We start from the raw sequence: 23,823 nt of genomic DNA, 5'->3' as shown, positions 1-23,823 counted from the left end.
TTCATCATAAATGCAGTAGTCTTTCTTCATATTCATGATCATATTCAGTCACATCAGTTCGTTGTCATCACAGAGACAGAGAGTGGACTGTGAAATGCAGGAAAGATGACATGTATCACTGCTGTTGTCCACCATGACTGCTTGTTAACTGGTTGAGCGTCACGCTGCTGCCGGTGTCAGTGTCCTCTCTCTGTTTGGGTCAACTACATTTTGGATCAGGTCTTATTATCTCCTGGTCTATTGGGATCCACTCTGACGGTTCTCGGGTCCCTTTTAGATCTCGTCTCTCTTTTTAAAGAAAATTTGTTTAGGTGGGTTGGGTTCTTGTTGACTTCCTAAGGGTCTGCTTCAAATTAGGTTCAACGGTTTGGACACATAAAGACCTGTTTATTACACAGAAAGATGAAGTCCAGTGGAGTACTGACCGGGTGGAGATTCGTTTGACTGTGATCTGGGGGCCGTAGTTCTTTCCCTGCACCATGGTCTTGCCTATGGAGCGCACCATGGGCAGAGTGTACACTCTGGGAGCCAGTAGGGGTCTCAACTGCCCCTGGACAATCCCCCAGGTACCAGCATTGTAGTGGGAAGTACAGCTCTGCAAGGTAAGAATTATATTTACCATCATTATACCAAAGAGTAAAACACACTGTCCTCATGAGTGATGCAGACAACTCTTCAGCCAGTTTGTTGTTTCAGCCTCCAGAATCAGACCTGTGGTGCCGCTTTTCCTGCCTCACATAATTCTCCTTTAATCTTAAACTTAGTTACTTTCTCTCTCTTTCCATAAAAGACTATTTTCCCCTGCTATTTTCTAACTTTGCAACAACAATCTTCATCTAAATTTCTAACAATTTTAACAGTTTTATCTGCGATATAAACAAGACTTGAATTTGTTGTGTTTGTGTGTGTTGCGTGTGTGTTGGGTTCTTTGCCCACCTGGTTGTTGGGGCTGAGGTTGAGCAGTCTCCAAGAGGAGTACATGAGGTCGGAGAAGTGGTAGAGGAGGCGTAGGCGAGCCCTCACTGCCTCGATGCTCACCTCCTTCAGCCCATTGTACTGAGGAGGCACCGCCACGGGCAGACCCAACTGCAGAGGAACCGACGAGCCTGAGGAGGAGACGGAGCGAGACACAGCGACCATGAGAGACGAGGAGGACAGAGCAAGGACGCATCACCAGACGGACACAGGGTGAGGAAAACAACAGAGGAGTGAAAGACCGAAACGGTAAAACTCTGAACTTGCAAAGATAAGTATTTTAGACAAATAACAAAGAATTCTACATGAGCAGAATCTTTTGGATAGGTATATTATATAAACAAAGTAACACAGTATAAAAAAAACATTATGAAATTTAGTAAATCTGCAGATCATTTCCTGGATTAAGCGCTTAATCATTTAGTCTTATAAAATGTCACAATTTCTTAGAAACCAAAGTCTAACAATTACTTTTCTTTTGTCAGACCAACAGTCGGTCAGCTTTTAATGTTTCATTTACTTTAATCAAAAGCAGCAAATCTTCACACTCAAGGAGCTGAAACAAACTAATGAATTTTTGCTTGAAAAATGACAGAAACAATCAAAATAGCTGGTAATTCATCTTCTTTCAAATGGCTACTCAATGACTTGACTAATAGTTACATATTTAAATGAGTTCTTATATTTTAAGGGAGGTATTTTCACTGATTTTTAGTTTTACTGCTACATGACGTAGTCTCAGTAGTAACATTCTCTATCTCTGGAATGAAGCGTCAGGCAGCTTTCAAACCACAACACATGAAATTCCTCAGTGTTGTTGTTCATCACACAACGACGGTGCCTCATCTGACAACAATGTGCCGTGCCCCGCTTTGGCATTCACCTAAACGTCCCAGCAGCACTGCAGGAAATCTGACCTCCAGGATAAAGTGTCTGCCCAATACACAGCAGTGGCACGGCAGGGGGCATTAGGTTGCAGGTTGGGAGAGGTGAATCTCACCTGGCGCTCGAGGCGGCACGGAAGGAGCCGTCCACGCAGCACTGTGGCAGCGACCTGCAGAGATCTGGTTGATGTTCTTGCCCTGCAGCGCTGTCGCCAGTGTGGGCTCTCGAACGTGGTTGGTGTGGCCCAGACCCAGCTAGACGACAAAGTTACAGTTCACACAAAGTCACCGTGAATTATTCATTTATAATCCGCCGCCAACTAAATCCAGCATAAATAAATCATTTATAATCAGAATGTTTGTGTGTATAAAAACATCTGAAACCGACTCAGTTCATTTTGATTCTATGAATATTCCCTACCAAATAAAAGGTTAAATAGTGTTCTCCAACCTGACATCATCATTATTGACGCTGTGCCTTTGCTGACCCCTGTTCTGTGCTATTACCGTACAGACTGAGTGTCAGTGGATGTTCAGTGGGTGGATCAGCAGCTTACCTGTCCCTCTGAGTTGCTGCCCCAGGTGTAAACGTCTCCAGTGGAGGAGAGTACCAGAGTGTGCTCAGCTCCGACAGCGACATCCTGGATGTGAACCCCTGACAGAGCCGGCACCTGCTGGGGCCGGTTGTGGTTCCTGGCTCGGCCCTCTGGCAAACCAATCAGGCGGTCTGTAACAGAAAAGGAAAAAACAAATATGAATGATATGAATGCAAATCATTTGAGAGGCTGCAACCATTAAATATTTGGCATTTTCTGCTTGAGAAATTACTTAAATGATTATGTGGTTATCAAAAATAATTCCACATTGAACACCTGTTAATCGACCAATCGTTGCAGCTCTAATTATTCGTCATATTAAAAATTTGTTGTGGAGAAAAGAGGAAAACGTAGTGTACCTTGGCCGAACGTGAAAACTTTGCCATCTTTGGTTAAAGCCACAGAGAACTGAGTTCCACAGGCGACTTTATTGATGCCAATTCCACACAGCACGTCCACTTTCTAAAGAATGAAAAATTCAACACAAACCGACATCAAGTTCACTCAAAGAACAGTTTCATGGTAACTTCTGTTTTTACTGTTGAAATGGAGCAGCGGGCCTCACAGTGTGTACCTGAGGTGAGGACTTGGCTGTGGAATTGCCAAGTCCCAGTTTTCCATAGTCTCCGTCACCAAAAGCCCAAACCATCATTCCATCAGCGGAGACGACCAACGTGTGGTTCAAGCCACAAGCCACCTGAGGAACGAACACATGTCAACATCAGCTCTGAGCCGTCGTCATTTATCTGTTTTCAAAACCTTCAAATTATTCAATATAAGAAGGAAAAATATTGTCAGAAGCTTCTTTACAATCCTATCTTTTTTTCTATAATTGTCTATTTTAACAGCCAACAAAGGTCCAGCCGGGACGTACTGAATTCTACGAGTATGCTTTTCATCTTGACAGTATTTTTCTGTCCTACCTGTCCGACTTGGTAGCCCTCTAGAGCCGTGACCTTCTCTGGCAGCTTCTTGTTGGAGGTGTTTCCCAGCCCCAGTCTGCCGTAATCACCGTTACCAAATGTGAAGAGTTTCCCATCAGCTGTTACCACCGCCGAATGTTTGAACCCACAGGACATCTGGTGAAGAAAAAGAAAAAAAATTGTGGCATAAAAGAATAAAAAAACCTGAGAACTTAAAGTATATCTTACTTTTTGAACCTTTGAGCTGTGATCTTCACTTTTACCAGAAGTGAATAAAATCCATTTTTACTGTACGCACTGTGTTCTTGAATAGAGTCAGACTGACCTGTACCACCTCCTCTCCTTGCAGAGCCTCGATCTGTCTGGGTCGGCGCTGGCGGTCGCTGTTCCCGTGGCCCAGCTTACCGTAGTCCCCGTCCCCCCAACTGAACACCTCACCACTCTCCGTCAAAGCCATGGAGTGACCGTCGCTGCCACATGACGTCACCAGCTGAGTCACAACAAAACCTGTGGGAAACAGGGACAACGAGAGGCTCAGGGTAGAGACACATTTCTTTTTGTTTTTTAAAAATTAAATTTAAGACTTTTTTTAAGCCATTTTACAACCTAATACCACAGAGAGTGAAATTTTATACACGTTTCACTGTCACATCTGTCAAAGAATGACAGAAATCCAGTAGAGACAATAACTACATGTACCGAATGACATTATTAACCTATTTTTGTCAGTACTTCCAATAACAACAAAACTTCTTAGTAATATAATAAGTCAACCTTCGACCAAGACAGCGTGCAAGACATTTATGGGGAGCTAAGCAATTAAAAAATAATTAATTCAACTGTGGCTAGCAGTAGTAATAAAAAAATATTATTATTGTCATGTATTATTATATATGAAACAACAAATACAGGAAGTGGAGACAAATGGCGACAACTGGCTGCGGCGAGAAGGAGAGATGAAGAGAAAAAGAAAGAGAGAAACGTAGATTTCACTAACATTTATATTAGATTTGTATTACTGATATTCATTCCCACTGTTAACGTATTACACACGCGCCACAAAACAATCAGTCATTTCAGTGATATACATCATATAATAGTATTTACTGTAACAACAACAAATGTGTCACCTTGAAGGGCGGAGATGACAGTGAGCACATGCAGGTCATCAGAGTTTCCTTGTCCCAGGCGGCCGTAGCTGCCCTCTCCACAGGCCAACACCGTCCCGTTAGGCTGGATCACGAAGGTGCAGTTCTGACCACACACCACCTGCAGAGGACAGGTGGCGACAAAGAGATGAGTGAGCAAATAAAGAAGAATACAACAGGGAGCAGATTTTAGCTGGTAAACAGCCTGCTGCAGTGTCAGTGTTAATATCTGTGGCTTGATGAAAACGCAAACTCAAAAATTAACAATTCGTTAACAAACTTTCTTTTTCTGCTGTTGTTAACAAGCAGATGACAGCCTGTGTGCTGCCTGTGTACCTGTTGTGCCTGAGAGAAAGACGGAGCAGTGGTTGGCACCAGGATGTTTCTGCCAGCCTCTGCCAGCTGGCCATGTCGCCCTGCACCCCATAGATACACATCACACTTCCCTCCAAGGTGCCAGTCCTGCAAACACACCAAAACACACACACATAAGTCAAATAAAGGGGTTTAAACAGCAGCTACCATGTCCACATACAAACTATTTATTACAGATAATCCAGATATGAATCTAAATGACCTCTGGTCTTGAGGTGGCCCAGGACATGATCTGTTCATCCATACCAGGGGCCCATTTACTGTTGTCCTGGAGAGACAGGGGACAAAGGTGTTGTTATGTACCGCACAGGTATTCATTACATTAGATATTACACTTCCAGGTGCACAAACACCAGCAGCCTCCCTCACCATGAGCAGAGCCATCTCATCTTTGGGCACAGGCTCCAGGTCAGGAACAGAGAAGGACTCGGGGAAGGTGGCGCCTCGAGCGAGGGCCTCCGCCGCCTTGACTGTTGTAGAGAAGCAGTCTAACCACGCCCACTCACTGGCGCTCCATATGGCGGTGCCAGACTCAGGTGGGCAGCGTCGCAGGTGCGGTGGAACAGGGGGGCGACACAGGAGCTGATCCAGGTGGAGACCAACGGCCAGGGAGGCAAGGCACTGCATGTAGGGGCTGTGAACAAGCTGCTCCCCACATACGACGTGGGGCTGGAAGGTGAGAAGGAAAGGAAACATCAGCCACGCCAGGACATTACTGCTCCAGAGTATAAAAGAGAATATTAAGACTATAAGAGAAAGGGTTGATTTAACTGCGAGAGAGACATTTTTATGGAGAGCATATTAACTGTCCTTGTACCTTCTCGTAGGCATACTGCTCCTGCAGCATGACTGGCAGTCTCTCCAGGAAGGCCCTCATGCAGGGCGCCATGTTAAGGCCGACTACGCCCTGCTTCTTCAGAGCTGTGCGGCAAGTGGCCAGCACGTGGTTGGACGCCATGAACTCTTTGGAGCTGTTCACAACCAGCACATCCTGGAAATGAAGCCATACAAAAGAAACAGACCAGAGAATAAATAATTATTTTATTGAATCATGGAAAAATATGAATCAGGAGAGAAGTTTTACCTTTGACCTGTTGGAGCAGACAGCGACACCCACATCTGGGATCCAGACAATGTTCTGGATCGCCCCTGAACCAGCTACGACTGTCTGGAGCACCGACCCATCCTGTTGAACATGGACACATATAAGCATAGTGACTCCAGTGGAAAGGTATTCAGCGTCACTGTAAACAGCGGTGTGATCTTTAACTGCCGGTAGGATGAGTATGTGATGAACCCTTTGTTCTTTTCACCTCAATGTTTTTCATATCATGTCGTGTTTCACACTTACATCTTTGTATCTGTGCGACTTGTACCTGCAGTATTTACATATATACCGTGTGGGTGTCTTAAGCTCCATCTGTGTGTGTATTTCCTACCCGCAGGGACCAGATGTTCATGAGGCCTCCCACTCCTCCAGATGCCAGGGCCAGACCATCAGGGCTGAAGGCCAGCGTTCTGACTGGAGTGATGTGGCCCTTCAGCTGGAAAACGCACGTCGCTCCATCTTCTGACCACCGGGAAGACTGCAACACAACCAAAGCGACAGCTCATCAGGAGAAGAAAGCACCAAAATACATTTCGTGATTAGTACAAAAAATGTGCTTCAAACATGCCTCTTATGACTCTAAGGATGAGTTGAAAGAATAACGGACTGATAAATTGTTATAAATCTAAATGTATAGTCAGAACCGGAAAGTAAGGGGGAACAAATGCAAGTCTCTTTCAAAAGAAACTAAAACTACCAGCTCACCAACGAGCCAGGTTGGAGGAAATATGATCACACTCTCCCCTTCCCAAGTTACAGTGTTGAGTAATGGCCAGAAGTGTTATGATGTCACAATGAAGTTGACCATTGACCTCTTGTATATAAAATGTCATCATTTAATTTTATCCTTTTAGACATTTGAGTTAAACTGTGTTGTAATTAGTAAATGAATTCTTGAGTTATGGCCAAAAATGTGTTTCGTGGCGTCACCGCAACCTTGACCTTTGACCACCAAAATCGAATCAATTAATCCTTGAGTCCAAGTGGACATTTGTACCAAATTTGAAGAAATTCCCTCGAGGTGATCTTGAGATATTGCGTTCACAAGAATAGGACGGACAGACAGACAACCTGAAAACATAATGCCTCCGGCCCTGGCATAAAAAACTGAATGACATCTCACATCGACGTACACAGTGAGAGCAATTATTTGTGAAATCTAAAAAAGTACCATGAATTTAGGTTTTGTTTCATTGTCCCACCATCCCTCTGAGTCCGAGGAACAGGATTCTGGGAAGTTGGAGATGTCCTGAGGAACAGTCCAGACTGACACCAGGCCATTCTGGCAGCATCTGAAAAACACAGCGACACGTGAACCTGAGTACACCGGACATTTCATAAAAAATATAATTCATTCAAACTCATTGGAGCTCGAGAAGAACACAAACTCATTAAGTGTTGGACAAAACATGATCAGCCACAGTCTGGCCTAGTGTTATAGAACAACCTACATGGCGAGCATGCTGAGGGGCTTGGGCCCACGTCCCGGCAGGCTGCACCAGGCCACACCGTTAACCATGGAGGGGTGTCTAAGACTCTGCAGGCAGTACCAGCCAGAGCCAGAGCCTGAGTCAGAGCCGTGGCTGGCCCACAGCTTCACCAACTCCTCTTTGGCACAGGTGAGCAAGATCTGACCAGAAGGACTCCACTTCATACTGGTGATTGACTCCTGGGAAAACAACAACCAGATTTAGTGATGAGAGGAATTTTGGCTGTAAATCTACAGATAATCTCTCTTGTTTTATTTTATTCCAGATATAGATTAGACGTGACTCTTTTTGTAGTTTTAGTTCACCTTGTGTGCATCAATGACCACGATGGCTCCCTTTTCTAAGGGCTCTTTGGACCCAATCAGCAGCTTTCCATCTGCGTACCCCACAGCGAAAGGCTTGTCTTCACTGTACCAGGCAATGTGCATCACTGCCACTGAGAGAAGATAAAAGATTATCAAAGATCTGTAAACTACTGAGGACATGGAGCAGGAGTTCTGCCATTCACAAAACAAACCCCCTTCATACCATCTTTCCTGTAGCAGTGCTCCAGCTCGGTGCGGTGCATAGTGGCGTTATCCAGCACTTCAATGAGACCCAGGGTTCCATCCATCCGACCCACCAGCAGCATGTCCTTGGGTTCCCCGCACCATAAGGACTCTGCCTCCTCTTTAGGCCAAGCCAGAGCTGACACCCAGTGAGGCTGCACGTCCAAAAGGCCCTTACCAGCTTGGAGGAGGGGAAAGGAGCTCACAGTTAACCTGGTCATTTTATTACAATGAGAACGTATCTTTACACTGTCTCCATTATATGGTGTTTTAAAATTTCTTGAACAATGCCCACAGAAAAAGGATGATGCACATAGTGTGTTTCATTTGCTTGTAAAATAAAGTCAGTGACATTTCAATGGCACAAATGAAAATGTGCTCATGAAACAGGAATGTGATTGTGGACTTTCATCCTTGAGGCGATTGAAAGTGGCCAAGAACAGATGGCACATGCTGCAGGGTGTGGTGGGAGGCAGGAAATGATGATTGGATCACGTCCAGTCCCCGGGTATATTTATTTTTAAAGGGAGCTATAAAATCTTAATGCCCTCTCATTCATATTTTGTGGACCTCACACGCCGATCATTCGAGCTGAGCCACATTAACACATTTTACACTTCAACAGTTTTTCAAAACAACTCAAATGGAGCTCATCATTGACATACTGTACAATAAAAACAAGAATGAAAACTCCAGAGAAGCTTGATAAACTAAGTAATTACCATTAACTTGCCAGATGTTGACCATTTTCTCCATGGCTGAGGCCAGATATTTTCCAGTGACACTCCAGGCCAGAGGAGACAAGCAAGGATCACTGGGAGAGCCCAGGCCTGACATGCCCTCCTCTGAAGAGCCGTCACTGATGAGACACAAACACAGAATAAACACAGGTGAGACGTAGTTAAAGCTGCAATTTATATACATTTAAGTGTCTCCTTGAAGGCAGTGGAACAAGCTGTTAACACCATTATCACCATCTCAAGCTGTTATGGCAAACAGACTCACAAATAACACAATATTTACACATCAGATTTACATGGAGCAGTATTAGCATTCATTGGGAGCAGTGTTTGTTTCCGCCTGATGAATATAAGGCGGTTTTATCTCAACCAACTCCTGAGGAACAGATCTGGCTCTGTAGCAGCTCCACTTTCTCCAGTGAGTCACTAACTGTGTCTGTCTGCTGTTTGCTGCTGAGCAGGTAATGTACTGTGCTGTGGGATTATCAGAACTCGTTGGAGGAGAACTGCTGCTGGAAACACGGTTGATAAGCTCAAAACAGTATGTTTATACGATGCTCTGAAGAACTGAGGAAAATTTCACTGTGGGTTTCCTAACCTTCTCTATGGGCAACCTCGTTCACATTGCTCATACGAAACTGATATTGCTTAGTGCAGCTTTGACAGTCATAATACATGTATCAAAACCACTACATCTACACTAATCAAGGAAATTAAGACAAAACTGTAGCTGCAGAAAAATAACATCAAAATAATACCCACATGCCTCCACCGCAGACTTGTTATTAACTGACAAAGATGCACGATGTTCAAAAGAGTTTCCCTTCAAAATCTAACACTGAAGTTTCTTAGTAACACACTGAGGTTTCTGAAGTAGAACACAGGACATGAATTGTTCGAGGTGTGTCAGAAAGCCTTACTCTTTATTGAATATGCAGGTCTGCTGGAGGGTGTACTGGCTCTTGGTTACATTCCACACCCTGACTGTCCCATCGTTGCCACTGGTGGCCAACAGGCCTTTCTTACTGCACCAACCACATGTGATGACCTGAGGCAAACAGAGGAGGACTTTAAATACCGAATAGAAAGACAGGCATCACACAAACTATCACTATCAAAAACATTTGTATGGTTTCAAAACAATTTGTGGTTCTTAACATGACAAGGAAAATTGCAGACCCTGCTCTGGTGAGCCTCGAGCTTGATGAAGGAGCACTTTCGCAGATCCCCCGCCATGTCGGCAAAGGTCTGCGGCCGGCTCTGGTTGTTGTCGCGGTCGTGGGCAGCCAGTGTGCGGACCAGCTGCTGGGCAGCCCACTGGCGGTGCTGTGAGGAAAGCCTTGAGGACAGGCAACAGGCTGCCAGTGCGTTGGCCAGCTCCAGGGGGCCTACAGCGGAGGGATTATGGGAAGGATGGGCATACAAATGCGCAATTAGACCTGCTCGACACGGAACACAAGGTGACAAGGTAGCCCAGTGAGTGAGAGAAGGAACAAACAAATGAAAAAGACAAACATGAAAACACAAAAAGCACAGAATAACAAAAAAGGTGATCCCAGTGCACAGAGAGAAACAGTGCAAAGCTTCTACAAGCATGACCCCTGTGTGAAGGGAAGCTTAGCAGACATTAATGATGACTGCCATTACTACATGAATTACACAAAAACATAATAATTATTATGAGATGATTAACATCTAGCCCAGCAAAAAACACATTACAACACATTCCCTTGACATTAAAGCTGGTGAGGAACAGGTTACATAAAGGACAAAATCACTCCCCCTTGAATTCAATTATGCAAATTGCTGCTGTGATTCAAGTTTCATTACAAGCACAAAGGCAACAAATATTTTTGGAAAACAAAGAAACAGCTTACACAAGCATTATACAGTACAAACTTACTTATCAAAAAAACACCATATGAGATATGAAATATGTTACGATTCTGAGATACAATGACAGCAAATGAGATAAAGAAATACACAGAAACAAGTTCCATGTTCCAAGTTATCCAATCAGCCATTATTTATTTTTTCTCCTTCTCTTCCAAGTCTACAAACCTCTTTTCTCCATATCAGCCTTGTCATAAGCAGGTCTGAGTCTGGCCCCTTTATCTGCCAGAAGAGCTACCAGAGCCTGTGTGACCACAAAGTTGGGAGAGGTGATGAGCTTGTTCTCCTCGGCCACGCCGCGCAGAAAGCTGGGCAGGAACTTCCTCTGGATGGGGTCATCCACTGTGGTCAAGTTCATGCCCGTAGCTGCGGAGATCAGGTTCTGGAAAAGGAAGAAAACAGCATCATTATGAGTTGGTGTTAATGATCAGCATCTGCACAGGGAACAGATTTGGGAGTATTTGCATTAATAAAAACATACTGTTATGAAAGGACTACCTATAATCATTTCATTACTAGCATCAGGTCTTTCCAATAATAAGTTAAATTGAACATCAGATCTCAGGATTGAGCTCAATAAAGCTGTGATAAGGAATAAGATGAAGGCTGATGAGTCACAGTGTGTACCTGGGTGCAGAGCTGCACCAGCAGCTTGGCGGCGTTGGGACTGTTGGAGGCCAGACAGCCCACTGCTGTGCTGAGGTAAGCCAGACAGGAGATGGGTTTGCTCGCCTTGGCGGCCCCACGCGGCCTTTCAGCATGGCCAGAGCCCGATGTAGGACTGGTGGAAAGACCGGCTCGGCCAGCTGCCGCCAGACACATCAGTCTGACCAGAGTCCTGATGTCAGTCAATCCGAGAGACTCTAGACCTGCTGCAAGGCTGCAGCTCGAGCCGCTGTGAGGGAAAAAAGGAAATTGTGTATTACACAACAAAGAGATATAACAGTCAACTTTAAAAACATTTTTAAAAAACTGATATAATTTTCATCCATTAAGCAGAAATTAATCAAATATTTTAGGATTATAAGAGCTCTCTTCATTCAAATTAGTGACTAAACAACAAGGATAAAGGTTGAATAAAAACATTCTGATTTAATAATGAACAATTTAATAAAGACAAACTATCTTCATGTGTGAGAGAACATTTAGAAATACACATACAGACAGGTTTGGCACCATTCTGCAACACATACACTGTACATCTAAGAAATTGCTATTGTCTCTATGGTTTCATATTTACTGTGTCAGTTTTAGTGAATGAATGAATGAATTTTTATGAATTTCTGGCATCTTGAATTTGTTTCTTTCCACCACCAGGGGGTGCCAAAGTTAGAAATCCCACACATAGTGCCTTCACAAATACAAACAGCTTAATAAATAAAAATTTGTTCAGGCCAGTGTTTCCTCTCATGCTTTCTTTTATCCCACATAACCTGAAGTCTGTTGGGTTATGGAAAAAATTTACCCATAAAAATGTAATTTCCTAAATTGTGTCAGCTAATTAAAGAGGCTTAAAAGTCAGAAAACAGCAGAAACAGAAAAATAAAACGCAGGCCTTATAAGCCCCCACATGCACAGAGTGTGTGAGGAAGGCTACCTGACAGACAGCAGGGACAGGGCTCTCATCACCATGGTCCTGGCCAGCAGCACCTGGGCTGCAGCTGTCACCCTCCTCAGCGCCATCACTCGGTCATGTGGGTTCTGCAGAGCTGCGGCCTGCTCCCCGAGGGTCACCCTGCCCGACGAGCTCTTATCCACTGAGGTCTGGCAGCCTAAACACAAACACAACTCAGTTTATTCCTATTACATATGCGAGAGAATACAGAGTCAAGGTCTGAACAGATGGCTTTAAATAAGTTTGAGTCAGGAACACACAACACACACAACTATATGACACTGAGGCATTAATGAGAACAGGAACCCCCTCCTCACCTATCTGCAGCAGGGTCTCTTCCATACTGTTGGTGGCCGTGACCATTGCTATGGAGGCTCCGAGTGGGTCGCTGTCAGGGAACTGCACAGCCTCAGGGACGATCCTGCGCTCACTCAGACCCAACGGGCCGGCCAAAAGCTCAAATTCTTCCTCCCCTGTCAGCTTCTCATCTTCATCAACATCCAGCATGTCCCAGTCCTCTGCAGCGGGGGGCGAACAAACATACAATATTTCAAATCAAAGAACAAACATATACAGTTCTATGCAAAAGTTTGTTATTAATGCACCATAACTTTTTATTTCATGAACTTAAACAGTAACCCTTCTAATTCAGTACTTAGGTATTGGAGCTGTTGTATTTACTTCATTTCACTTCAAAAATCATCAATATATGTAATTCCCCCAAATGTTCCCAAACATTAATATAAAAGTGCAGTTAGATATGTCAGTGCCAGAAACATTAAATACATTAAATTGAACTTCAAATGATCATCAGGTGTTACCTTCATAGACACTGTCCTGCTTTCCCAGAAGGTCGGGAGCCTGTCCCTTATATCTGAATACGAACCACAGAATAAAATAACATGGGAATTGATCAGTTTTACTTCCTTTAAAAAATATGCTAACACAAAACAGCACAGACATAATACAGGATGCCTAATAATACCAACATACACACACGTATATACAGAGGCAAAAAAATGGTAAAGCTTTAATGGACTCATAACAATAGTCCAGACTCTCTCAAATTGTAATAAAAAAATTATAATGCAATAAATGAGTGTGAAAACATTTTGCAGTCCTTCTGGGTCCAACTATACAAACAAATTTGAAAGCTGACATCAAATTTTAGGAAAACACCCTGAGTACTCTGTTAACCCCTGACATAAGTCCTTGGTAACAGGTAACATTTAAATTGTTCCACACAACTGTAATAACTATAGCAAAATCAACGCTGGATTTTTGAATAAGAGAGCAAAAACATAAATAAACTACACTAACATGATCCAACATCACATGTCCTTGTTCAGTCTCTTTCTCACGAGTGCATACCTCTCCACAATCGGGACTTTGGCCTTGCTTTTGATGGCCAGGTACTTCTCTCTGCAGCTACCACACAGCAGGTAGTAGGGATTTCCGCTGCCACACTCCCCTCCGAACCAGCCGTCCACATAGGAGCCGTTACTGCGGTAACCTTGCCGGTTGGCGCTGCGGCCGCAGCCCGGGTGGCTCTTTTTCATGTGTTGATTGAAGTTGGCCACGTTTGCCTCGCACAACTCGCACACCACCACTTCATCTCGATCGTCTGTCTCACATACGTGCTGCGAGGTACGATGACACACAGACACACAAGCATTCACATTCATGAAGATGAAACGTGTATTTAACACAACACACACAAGACACAGTTGTTAGGCTTCAGAACAGCAGAGAAAGATTCATGCAATGTAATATGTTAGAAATATGAGTCAGTGATAGCTTTGCAAGAATTTGAAGCGACAGTCAATTATCAGCATTCAAAGTAATCTTCTTGTTCTCCAAGTGTTTAGTCTTTCACTTCATGCCAGTTGAATCATTTGGGTGAGTGACCTTTCAGGAGAAATTTGGTTGAAGTGAAGTGAGAGTGTCTGACTGATAAAGCGTGCACACACGAGTTTACTGTGATGGAGAGGTAATGCAGGGCAGATACAGAGCAGAATGGTGATGGCAGCTCCCTGACCGAAGCATAAAGTCACACACACCCATGTTGGCCAGTCCAGTACCTCCGGGATCCACATTCCCAGAATGTCCGTGTCACTGGCAAGGTCCTGGCCGAACATGGCCTCCATGGTCTCCTCATCCAGGTCCATCTCCAGTTCTTCGTCCAGGTTGAAGTCATAAAGGGCAGCTGGGTCTTGTTGCTGTTGGAGGGATGAGACCTCCCGACGTGACTGGCTGTGGTGGGCCTGCACTGAGCGGTACAGTCCAGCTGAGAAGCACAGGAAAGTTTAACGTGAGGTGTTGAAGTAGGAGGTGAATTCGCACTTTGGTTAGACCAAGTGTGACGAATAGAGAAAGATGTCTTAGTGGATAATTCTCACCAGCGCGGGCTAACAGTGTTCGTGCAGCCAAGTCAAAACGGTGTTTCCTACCGACAGCAGAGCGTCCTCTGAGAGCAACACCGCTGGAGGCTGATGCACTGTCTTGCTCCAGACCCTCGGGACTACAAAGTAAACAAATAGTTTGTTTTTATATGTGATTATTACTTTAGTATTTTTTAACTCAAGTATTTTCCTTCTCTACATTTAAAGTTGAAATCGTTACAAAGTAAAAACAAAAGTCACAAGATGAAGGTATGATGAACCGTGTGAAAAACACAACAAATATTAAGAGTCAAATCAGCAGCTGCAGCAGAGAAGAAGCTGATGATCTGATGCACCACCCGGTGACCACTGCAAGTGTCCCAAATCAAACACACCTGCAATGTTGCGTGACCAACAGGTGCATGCTGGGTCTGGGCTAAAAACTAAATGCTAAATGACAGTGGATCCTTCAGCTGTGACTTCTACATTCACTTCTACAATCAATGAGGTGCTCACCACCTTTAATAATCTTCTTTTAGTGGACATCACAGCACCAAATTCAAATTCTGTCTATGATGATTCAACAAATTAAAAGGAGAACATAAGGTTTTCAAAATACTTCAACATCATGCTGATGTTACTTAACAGTGAACACTCCAGCGTTCTCTCCTGGTTTCCTCAGGTCTCTCTCTGGGTTTTGGATTAGAAATTTATGGCTGTGGTCTGCATTTAATCTACACGTGATCTACTCAAGTTTCCATAATATTCATTCATTCTATTTCGAATTAGGAACATGGGTAAAATATGTGAGACTTCCTACCTCTCACTGAAGCCCTCCTCCATTTCTGAAGTGTCTGCACTGGCGATGTCTCCAGGAGAGCACAGGTACGAGTTCCTGTCCAGAGATTTGCCTCCAGCGGAAGCTGTCGCACCGGGACAGGAGGAGTCAGACCCATCACCGCCGACACCGCTGCCTCTGGTGTGAGGCTCGTCGTGCTCCTCTTCTGTGCCTGGATGTTCTATCATCCACATGGCCAGGACCGTGATGTTCTGAGCGTCTGCCTCTCCTCGCGCACCTGGAGATAAACCATATCCATATACCACAAAATGATCGTCATGCCACAATATTTACAATTATTAAACAATAACATTTTTGACATTATGAATTCCACCATTTTCTGTGCTTATTAGGCACAAATTTCATCAAACAATCATGACCTGGTTACTATTTCATGGCATGGTTTAATTGCATTCATTGTGATTAACAAAGAAACACATTGTTTTATTCTAGTTCTGTAGACACTGCTCTACCCTTACTCTAGTATTGAAGTGTCTATCCAACTTCTGTTGCTCTTAAGACGAATTCAACTAAATACACTGAACTAACTCCAACTTGGGGGAGACTGACCAGTGGCCTCCAGAGCTTTGGTGATCTGGCGCAGGGAGAAGCCCATCTCAAGCAGAGGCACAGCAATGGCAGGAGGAGGGGGAGACGTCGACAGCCTGCTGCTGGGGTCTGACAGAGCTGCAGCAAACACCAGCCACCATTAGTGAAATCATTATGAAATCTGGGATGTTGGTTTGAATATGGCTTTAAGAGCGTAAAAAATATGAGTTAACGTCCGTGTGCATCGCTGTTGTTCCAGTATTATAATGTGATGAGTGCTTTTGGCTACTTAGACTTATTTCTTATATATATATATATATATATATATATATATATATACTTATGCTGTGAGTTGTATGGTGAGCAAAAAAATTCAACTGAAAATGAATCACCATTACAATTTTTGCAATTGTCATCATGATGTCATGAAGAACAGTTTTTTGTTATGGATGAGCTGAATAAAAAATACAAAGTTAACAAGCTCAAAACTGTACAGCTTTCCATGCTATCCTGAATATCATAGAAGCTTTTCAATAACACAACGGTGATATTAACATGCAAGGAAATCAGGCATACTTACAGGTACCTGTTCTGTTCTGTGGTCTGCTGGGCTGGGAGTCAGGGGAGGTGAGACTCTGCCTGCGGCCAACCTCATCCGAGGGAGATGTTGGCAGAGATGACACCGGAGGAGTCTGGGCTCGACGGGTTGGAACCAGGGTGGTGGTCGGGTAGCTGGAGAACATTTGCCTGTAATAACAGAGAGACACATCAGTTTCATCATACATGGAAAACAAGGCCTAGCTGATAATATGTGCAGCTATCTGTTCTGACCTGAGGAGGCTGAGAGGCATGACCCCCGGAGACTCCGACGCAGGGACGGTCTCTGTGTCTGTGACAGGTGTTGTAGCCGTGGTGGTGTCCTCCAGAGAGGAGCTCATAAAGGAGGTGGTGCTGGAGGCAGAGGGGCTGGTGGTGACCGGGGTTTGTGCCAACTGCTCACCCTCTGTGCCTTCCCCCTCACCCTCTGGTTCACTTCTCACTCCTGAGGGACATAAAAAGACGGGCAAAACTGAAGCCTGTTATCTACAGTATATCTATCCAAGCAGTAATAACTGCTGCGTATTTATTCTACAGTTTTTTTAAGCTGTAAACTGAATCCCCTTGGGGGCATTTGTTGTTGTTGTTGTTGTTGTTGTTGTTGTTTTCTTTTAATTAATCAATTATAATTATTACTATTATATTATAATCCGTAGCCCTGAATCAAAGCACATATTCTCACCAGGTTTGACCTTTCCCCCATTCGGCTCCTCCAACAGCCCGTTCACCACTAGTTTGTAGATCATGGCTTGTGCCCTTTCCAGGTCTGCCAGGCCCAAAGCCCGTTTGATGGGGGAGCGCATCACTGCCCGCTTCACCATGTGGCGCATGAGAAACTGCAGAGCTGCCCGCATCTCCACCTCCTCCTGGCACACCGGTGAGGTGGCAGTTGTGCTTCCGCTGGTGCTGGCATTTAGATCAGCATTGTGCCCACTGGGTGCTGCGTCCGGTAACACCTTGATGTCAGAGGAAAGAACAGGTTAGCATCAATCTGACAGTATGTGACCTGGATCTGTTTCACTCACATCACCCATTTCTACCTGCAGAGATTCTGTGTGTGTTGCTCTATTTTCAATTGGTCTAATTATTCCATTTATTTAAAAACACGGTAAGAAGGTGAAGACCAGTGACCTTTTCTTAAAGAAATAGTTGAGCATTGGGGGAAATGCGCTTATTTCCTGCTTATTCGCTTTTTTGTCAAGAGTTAGATGACAAGTTAAAAAAACACTTTCTTGTCTCTTTGTCAAACACAAGGCTATAACCAGCCGCCGGAAACAGCCAACCTGGCTCTGTCCAAAGGTACCAGCACCTCTAAAGCTCACAAATCAACACAGGTATAAGGTGTTAATAAGTGAGCTTTAGAGGTGCAGGTACCTTTGGACAGAGCCATGCCAGCTGATTCTTTATGTCTCAAGTCTTTATGCTATACTAAACTAACTGGCTACAGGCAGCAGCTTCATATTTAACACATAGACATGACAGTGCTATCAATCTTCTCATCTAACTTTTGGCAAGAAAGTAAATTGGCACATTCTCAAAATGTCAAACTATTCCCTTTAAGAATGTCATAAAGTTTAAACTGCCACTGTACAACCTAGCAAGCTGAAGTACCTTCGGGATCAGCAGCAGCTCAGCATATTTGCTGCAGCTCAGCAGGGCGCTGAGGGCCTTCATGGCTCCCAGGTAGAGGTAGGACAGCTGCACAGCATGGATCTCCGACTGGGTGGCGATAGAGGGAGGAGAAGTCTCGTGACTGCGGGAGCCGTGCTCGTGGCCTTTCTTCCTGCTCCCTTCAGCAGGAGTGTGAGGAGCTGCAGAGAAAAGGTTCTCATTTCCACCTAACCCTCCACCAGCCACAGAGGAGATCTCACTCTCTGACTTTGAGTTGGGCGCCACGTGGGCTTTCACCTCATCCAGACTGTGGGACACGCGCAGGTCAGAGGTCGTGGTATTTGGAGCTGATCCAGATGAGGCTCCAGCACCGTCTCTTTGTTCGTTGCGGTTGTGACCCTCATTGTCTGCTTTGTCTTCATTAGTGGTTGGCTCATGTCCGGTCGATGCGGCGTTGCGATGCTTCTTGTCGTGGCGTCGTGCACTGAGCTTCGCGGCAGTTTCCTCGTGGATACTCGTAAGGTAGGTGAGGTCCAACAGCAGGGAGGCGGTGAGGCCACGGAAACGTGCCACGTCGAAGGGCAGCGGCTCGCAGGGCTCCAGGTTGTATAGTGGAGTGTCACTAGGCGACCAGAAAGTTGGGAAGCTTTAATAGAAGGGAGTGGAGAGTGAAAAGAGACAAGGGAAGGAAACACAAAGTGAGGGAAAGGGCAGGAGAGAAAGAGCACAGCATGCAAGACAAATAAAAAGATGGAATGTGTGGGTATGACACAAAACAATGCTACTCAATGAATTCCTGGGGCCATGCAAAAGAGTAATGATGCACAGGGGCAAGTCAGTAACAGAAATGTACAAACAGTAAATCAGAGTAAGGGAAATGGGGGGTGAAGAAGTGATTAAAAAGCAAGAGGCTAATGCATCAGAGGAACATGAATACAGGCAGTTTTAGCACATTTTTACCCTACAGCAGTGGCAGCCAGAAACTTTGTTATTGTCAAGATAGTAATAAAGCAGCTGACAGTTTAGTTACCTACAAAAATATACTAGTAAATAATAAATCTAGCAACATATATATATATATATACAAAGAAAAATGTCCAAAGGAAAGTGACAAAAAAGGTGCCAAGGCTAAACTTCTTCACCCAGTACCTGATGGTGATCTCAGCTTCGTCCCACTGCACCTTAGCTGAGGTACTGCCCTCCTTCACCACACCCAGCAGAGTAGCATGGCGCCCGGTCTGCTTGTGTACACATCGCCCACCGACACGGAGGCCTGCATCTGCACCGCCGATCACCGCCAGGACCGGCCACACCTCTGTGCAGAGCGTTCGCAGGTGGTGCTCCGACAGCTCCCCCAAGCCGTGCTGCCGTCCGTGGCGTCCCCTCTCCTCCTCCGTCCTCGTGGGCGTTTCTTGGCTTTCTCTCTGGGCGTCGTGCTCCTCGCGGCTCTGCACCGAGCGACTCTTTTTAAGTCTCTGCGCCCCACCGCTACCGGACGCGCTGGCTGACTCTCTAAAGCAAGGCTTGATCTTGTGAAGCCGTTCAACCATCGTTTTGTTGATGCGATGGGTCCAGTGGTCGGTGCGATGTAAGATGCGGATCAGCTGTGTGGTGGCCTCGGCCAGAACAGTGGCCATGGGGCTGCAGACTGGGTCACCAGGTAAGAGGTCTCGAGGTGTTCCCCTCATTTGCATGTCACAGATCTTAACCTGGAGCCATTCAAAGATAAGTAAAATATACATTTATATAATGTACTTAGATAACTGTCTGTATACAGTAAATAAACAAAGAGACGCTAAACCCAATAAAAAGGGATTATTCAAAACTTTATACTCTGGGAGTAGAAGTAAAAGAGTCTGCATAATAATTTCAAACATCACAACTTCTTACAGAATTAACCTGCTAAGGGAAAGTCAGAGTTACCCACAGATGTCCGAGGCAATAAAACACACACATCTCACTTAATCTTGCTCTCATATCTTCTGGCTTTTTTGACTTGAGAATAAAACCTTGCACCAACATCACTTTTCTGAGTAAAAGTGAGTATTATTTATTTACAGTGTTAAGAGTTTAGAGGACAATGCATCAACAACACTGACATTTTAAAAACATCAATGTGCTGGGATTAACTCAACATTAATTTTTTTAAATCAAAACACAAGACAGCAAATTTGAGGATAAGAAATCTCAATCCCCAAGTCACTGATATTCTGGTAATTCTCTGGTCACGCACAGAAATCATACTTGCTCTAAACAAAAGATAAGGAAGTAAGCCAGCAGAGGTGAAATGACTTCATGTTGCTGTTTTACAGACCAACCTGTGTCCCAGGCAGGTGAACATTTATGTTGTCTTACCTTTTCTCCTGGGTTACTGCTGTAGAACATCACACAGGGATACAGTTCTGTGGCGTCCACGTCCTCAAAGGCCAACTTCGGCTCCTGTGGAACCACAAGTTAACAGTTAGAGATGGACACAGAACTCTGAGGAGATACATCAGATTTTTCATGCTGTTTCTTTTATAGATTCTTTATATATTAATAATGTGTCTGTGCATTAAAGTGTCCTTGTCCATTGTCCATTGTGTGAGTGTTTATGTGCAATGACAAAGGCAAGCGAAAGAAATATATACTATTTTTAGAAACATATTCAAACAGAAAAGACTGTATCTTTACGCAAACATGATAAACTGCTGTACGCCACATGAATATCACCCCGGTCTCGTCATCTGGAGACTAAAGTTTGCTACAGTATCTGATGTTGACTTAGACTTATTTTTCCCATGAGTCTCACACCTCTCCGTTCTTGCCAAAGGAGATGGTTCTGGCCTCCATGTCCAGGACACAGGTGATGAAGTCTCCCTGAGTAAAGCTGCTCAGTGTCAGCGTTTGCTCTCCATTGTGATAGAGGTTTCCGCTGTACGCCCGGTACAGCCACATATCTGACGTGGTGCGGTGGTTGAAGTCGTGCACGGGCCAGCGTGAGACCCCCACACATGTGCCCTCGTTGCCTCGGTTCTCCTTCACGATGTAAAACTACGAAAGAAATAAAAGGCGAAATTAATCAAAAAGGTCGACAACTTAAAAAAGAGATAACTTATATTTGGGAACTATGTTTTAAACACAGGCTTTGTCTCTACTGTGATCTTTGTATATCTGTTTTCAATGAATTCAGCCTGGTTGTGTGTACAAAGCGCCAACACACCATCCTGTCTGGGCATGTATTGTTAAACTGCGGACTACAACAGCAATGACAACAGCTTCTAAATGAACTATATTATCATTTTTGTTCCATCTATAAAGATGTAACAATACAACACGGTACCTTCCACTGGTAACATCCAGAGGAGATACCAGTGGAGGCCAGGCCGTAGCCTTTTCCCCCACTGCCGTGCGTCAGCCCCTGGCCGTTTTCCACCACACAACATTGAGCCTTCTCTGGATCAAAGGACACCTCCTGAATGGGAAGGTTCTCATCCTCCTCCTCTGCCTCTCCCTGTGTATTAAAGAAACAGTCAGTCATTCAAACAGACACAGCAGGGGTTAGGAAAGGGCGAGTGGTCGGTTGCACACCTGTAGTTTGAGCTCTTGGACTTTTTCTTTAATCTGGATTGAGTGCTTTGCTTGAGCAATGGGAGCTTCCCACATGCAGTCAGACAGCAGGGAGAAGAGGCGCTCCACCACCTTGAAGAGAGGAGTTTATATTAGCTTGCTGAGTGACAAACAGTCTGTTACATTAAGGGATTAGGCCAGTGATAGTCTATATTTTTGCCATAGTCCAAACAAAGTGGCATGCCTGTGTCATTTGGTCATCCTCCATGTTGGCCTCACACGCAGGCAGGACAGCCTCCAGAACATGAAGAGCGAGGAGCCGAGTTCTCAAGTTTCCCACCAGAGGGACGCCTAAAATAAACAGACAAGAGTTAATACCTCTGGTATGTTTTTATTACATAAAATACCACACATGTATCTGTGTTGTTTTACACCAGCTGGTTGCACCACCTGAGCAGCATTTCTGTGCAGCGATGTTGAGCAGCACTTCAGTCCATTTGGGGGAGGCCATCTTGGACTGGATGGCCTTGGAGGAGACCACTCTCCTGAGGAAGACCAGGAAATCTCCCAGGTGGAGCTCTGCCGTGTGCTGCTTACGTATCAAAGCTGAAAAACAACCACACACACACACACCCAACACACACACAATTATAGGCTGCATGTTGCATTTCATGGAACACAAAACTTTTTTTTTCACCAGGTTGTTTTGCATAGTGTTAGACCAAACTGCACTTAACTGAATAGTAAAGAATCTAAATGTGATTCAAAAATCATTGCTTATTTTAGCAGCAGATTTTATTTTAGTTTTAATCCCTCTTCATTTGAATATCACCAGATTCTTTGATGTGACTCTGACTACAGTCATGTGTTTGTAACAAATGATGGAACAAAACCTGCTCTTGTTTCCTGATCATATGACTCACTGTCTATTAGTCATTTACATTTCTGTTCAATTTTGTTATAGTTCTCGTTAACAAAACTTCATTATGATGGGAAAACTGTCAACAAATATGATTGATCAAAGCTTCTGTTGATGAAAAGTAACACTGCTCATGGCCACAAACAGAATACTGCATGTATTATAAAACACAAGAGGGACAACATGCCTTCCTCATCAGACTGACAAAAGATCCTTTCCATCAAAGGGTAATGAGAGTGAATTATTCTGTCACCTCTAAAGTCTTTCTTTTCAGAGTCTGCACTGTCCTCGTGTTTGTTGTCTTCCTGTTCTTTTCCAGAGGACAGAAGACTAACTCCTGCCTGAGACAGCAGGTTCTTCAGCTGACTGCAGAGCAGGTCCAGCAACGACTGGACCACCTTGGGACTCAGCTTGTCTGCGTATGTCCTGCAAACCCAAGGAAAGACACAGCGGTTGATGCAATCTTTTCTTTGTACCAGTTCAGGTTTATACAGTACTGATGTCATGATGACTCCATTTCATTACTTTTAAATCTCCTAGATCTCTTACCCGGTGCTGATGGCCAGTATCTGAAGCAGGCGTGTGGACGCCACCTTCAGGGCAGTGCTGAGCTGGGACACTCCAGGTTTCTGCAGCAGCTGGAGGGGCTGCCCCAGCATGGTCTCCGTACCGCAGAGCTGAGACAGCACGTTGAGCAGCCCGCTGGAAATGGCCAAGGAGACATCCACTGGCTGGTAACGAACACTCAGAGCAAACACAGTCACCAGCAGGAGGCGCTGCTGGGCTTCTAGGATGGAGAAAGAGACAAGGTAGAGACAAAGGCATCAGGTTGTCTGCTGGAAAAACTGAATTTCAAGTAAAATATCCAGATTAGGATCAGATTAGGATTTGGTTGAGTGTTTTCAGGACACTTAAGCAAGCTCAGTTCAAATGCTCTGAAAGTTGACCTGGTAATGTCACCTATGATGCACCTGCAGGGGAAGCTGCCAGTTGAAAATGTTAATGAGCTAATGTTAAAAAATCTTAAAACAAATGTCTATGACTCATATTCTGAATAATTTTTAGCTCATTACATTGTTAAAGC

At 44.4% G+C, this 23,823-nt stretch overlaps 1 protein-coding gene across 8 annotated transcripts in view; it reads right to left on the bottom strand.

Annotated features, from left to right (window-relative positions):
• The window catches only part of herc1 (HECT and RLD domain containing E3 ubiquitin protein ligase family member 1), a 54,930-nt gene that overhangs the window by 8,076 nt on the left and 23,031 nt on the right, over positions 1 to 23,823 (bottom strand). For 3 of the 8 annotated variants that reach the window (XM_056378042.1, XM_056378035.1, XM_056378076.1), the window contains 45 exons: positions 23,289 to 23,526; positions 22,993 to 23,165; positions 22,271 to 22,426; positions 22,065 to 22,171; positions 21,842 to 21,952; positions 21,594 to 21,764; positions 21,065 to 21,304; positions 20,627 to 20,710; positions 19,421 to 19,980; positions 18,272 to 18,917; positions 17,343 to 17,616; positions 16,895 to 17,105; positions 16,644 to 16,810; positions 16,085 to 16,201; positions 15,497 to 15,752; positions 14,695 to 14,816; positions 14,356 to 14,582; positions 13,667 to 13,935; positions 13,117 to 13,169; positions 12,613 to 12,813; positions 12,278 to 12,452; positions 11,308 to 11,575; positions 10,849 to 11,062; positions 9,967 to 10,226; positions 9,708 to 9,835; positions 8,770 to 8,906; positions 8,028 to 8,228; positions 7,805 to 7,935; positions 7,461 to 7,678; positions 7,181 to 7,301; positions 6,341 to 6,487; positions 5,986 to 6,087; positions 5,719 to 5,892; positions 5,271 to 5,570; positions 5,104 to 5,169; positions 4,863 to 4,988; positions 4,509 to 4,647; positions 3,704 to 3,885; positions 3,379 to 3,534; positions 3,030 to 3,152; positions 2,815 to 2,917; positions 2,417 to 2,586; positions 1,976 to 2,114; positions 937 to 1,106; positions 426 to 595 (listed from right to left, as the gene is read on the bottom strand). In XM_056378042.1, coding sequence (XP_056234017.1) covers positions 426 to 595; positions 937 to 1,106; positions 1,976 to 2,114; positions 2,417 to 2,586; positions 2,815 to 2,917; positions 3,030 to 3,152; positions 3,379 to 3,534; positions 3,704 to 3,885; positions 4,509 to 4,647; positions 4,863 to 4,988; positions 5,104 to 5,169; positions 5,271 to 5,570; positions 5,719 to 5,892; positions 5,986 to 6,087; positions 6,341 to 6,487; positions 7,181 to 7,301; positions 7,461 to 7,678; positions 7,805 to 7,935; positions 8,028 to 8,228; positions 8,770 to 8,906; positions 9,708 to 9,835; positions 9,967 to 10,226; positions 10,849 to 11,062; positions 11,308 to 11,575; positions 12,278 to 12,452; positions 12,613 to 12,813; positions 13,117 to 13,169; positions 13,667 to 13,935; positions 14,356 to 14,582; positions 14,695 to 14,816; positions 15,497 to 15,752; positions 16,085 to 16,201; positions 16,644 to 16,810; positions 16,895 to 17,105; positions 17,343 to 17,616; positions 18,272 to 18,917; positions 19,421 to 19,980; positions 20,627 to 20,710; positions 21,065 to 21,304; positions 21,594 to 21,764; positions 21,842 to 21,952; positions 22,065 to 22,171; positions 22,271 to 22,426; positions 22,993 to 23,165; positions 23,289 to 23,526 — 8,503 coding nt within the window. The remainder of the gene's footprint in view (positions 1 to 425; positions 596 to 936; positions 1,107 to 1,975; positions 2,115 to 2,416; positions 2,587 to 2,814; positions 2,918 to 3,029; positions 3,153 to 3,378; positions 3,535 to 3,703; positions 3,886 to 4,508; positions 4,648 to 4,862; positions 4,989 to 5,103; positions 5,170 to 5,270; positions 5,571 to 5,718; positions 5,893 to 5,985; positions 6,088 to 6,340; positions 6,488 to 7,180; positions 7,302 to 7,460; positions 7,679 to 7,804; positions 7,936 to 8,027; positions 8,229 to 8,769; positions 8,907 to 9,707; positions 9,836 to 9,966; positions 10,227 to 10,848; positions 11,063 to 11,307; positions 11,576 to 12,277; positions 12,453 to 12,612; positions 12,814 to 13,116; positions 13,170 to 13,666; positions 13,936 to 14,355; positions 14,583 to 14,694; positions 14,817 to 15,496; positions 15,753 to 16,084; positions 16,202 to 16,643; positions 16,811 to 16,894; positions 17,106 to 17,342; positions 17,617 to 18,271; positions 18,918 to 19,420; positions 19,981 to 20,626; positions 20,711 to 21,064; positions 21,305 to 21,593; positions 21,765 to 21,841; positions 21,953 to 22,064; positions 22,172 to 22,270; positions 22,427 to 22,992; positions 23,166 to 23,288; positions 23,527 to 23,823) is intronic. The other 5 variants (XM_056378085.1, XM_056378059.1, XM_056378050.1 and 2 more) reach the window with 5 other exon arrangements.

Source organism: Seriola aureovittata, chromosome 1, assembly GCF_021018895.1.
Source record: "Seriola aureovittata isolate HTS-2021-v1 ecotype China chromosome 1, ASM2101889v1, whole genome shotgun sequence".
Lineage (NCBI taxonomy): Eukaryota > Metazoa > Chordata > Actinopteri > Carangiformes > Carangidae > Seriola > Seriola aureovittata.
Note: the sequence above shows the minus strand (reverse complement) of the source record. Positions and strands in the feature narration are given on the sequence as shown.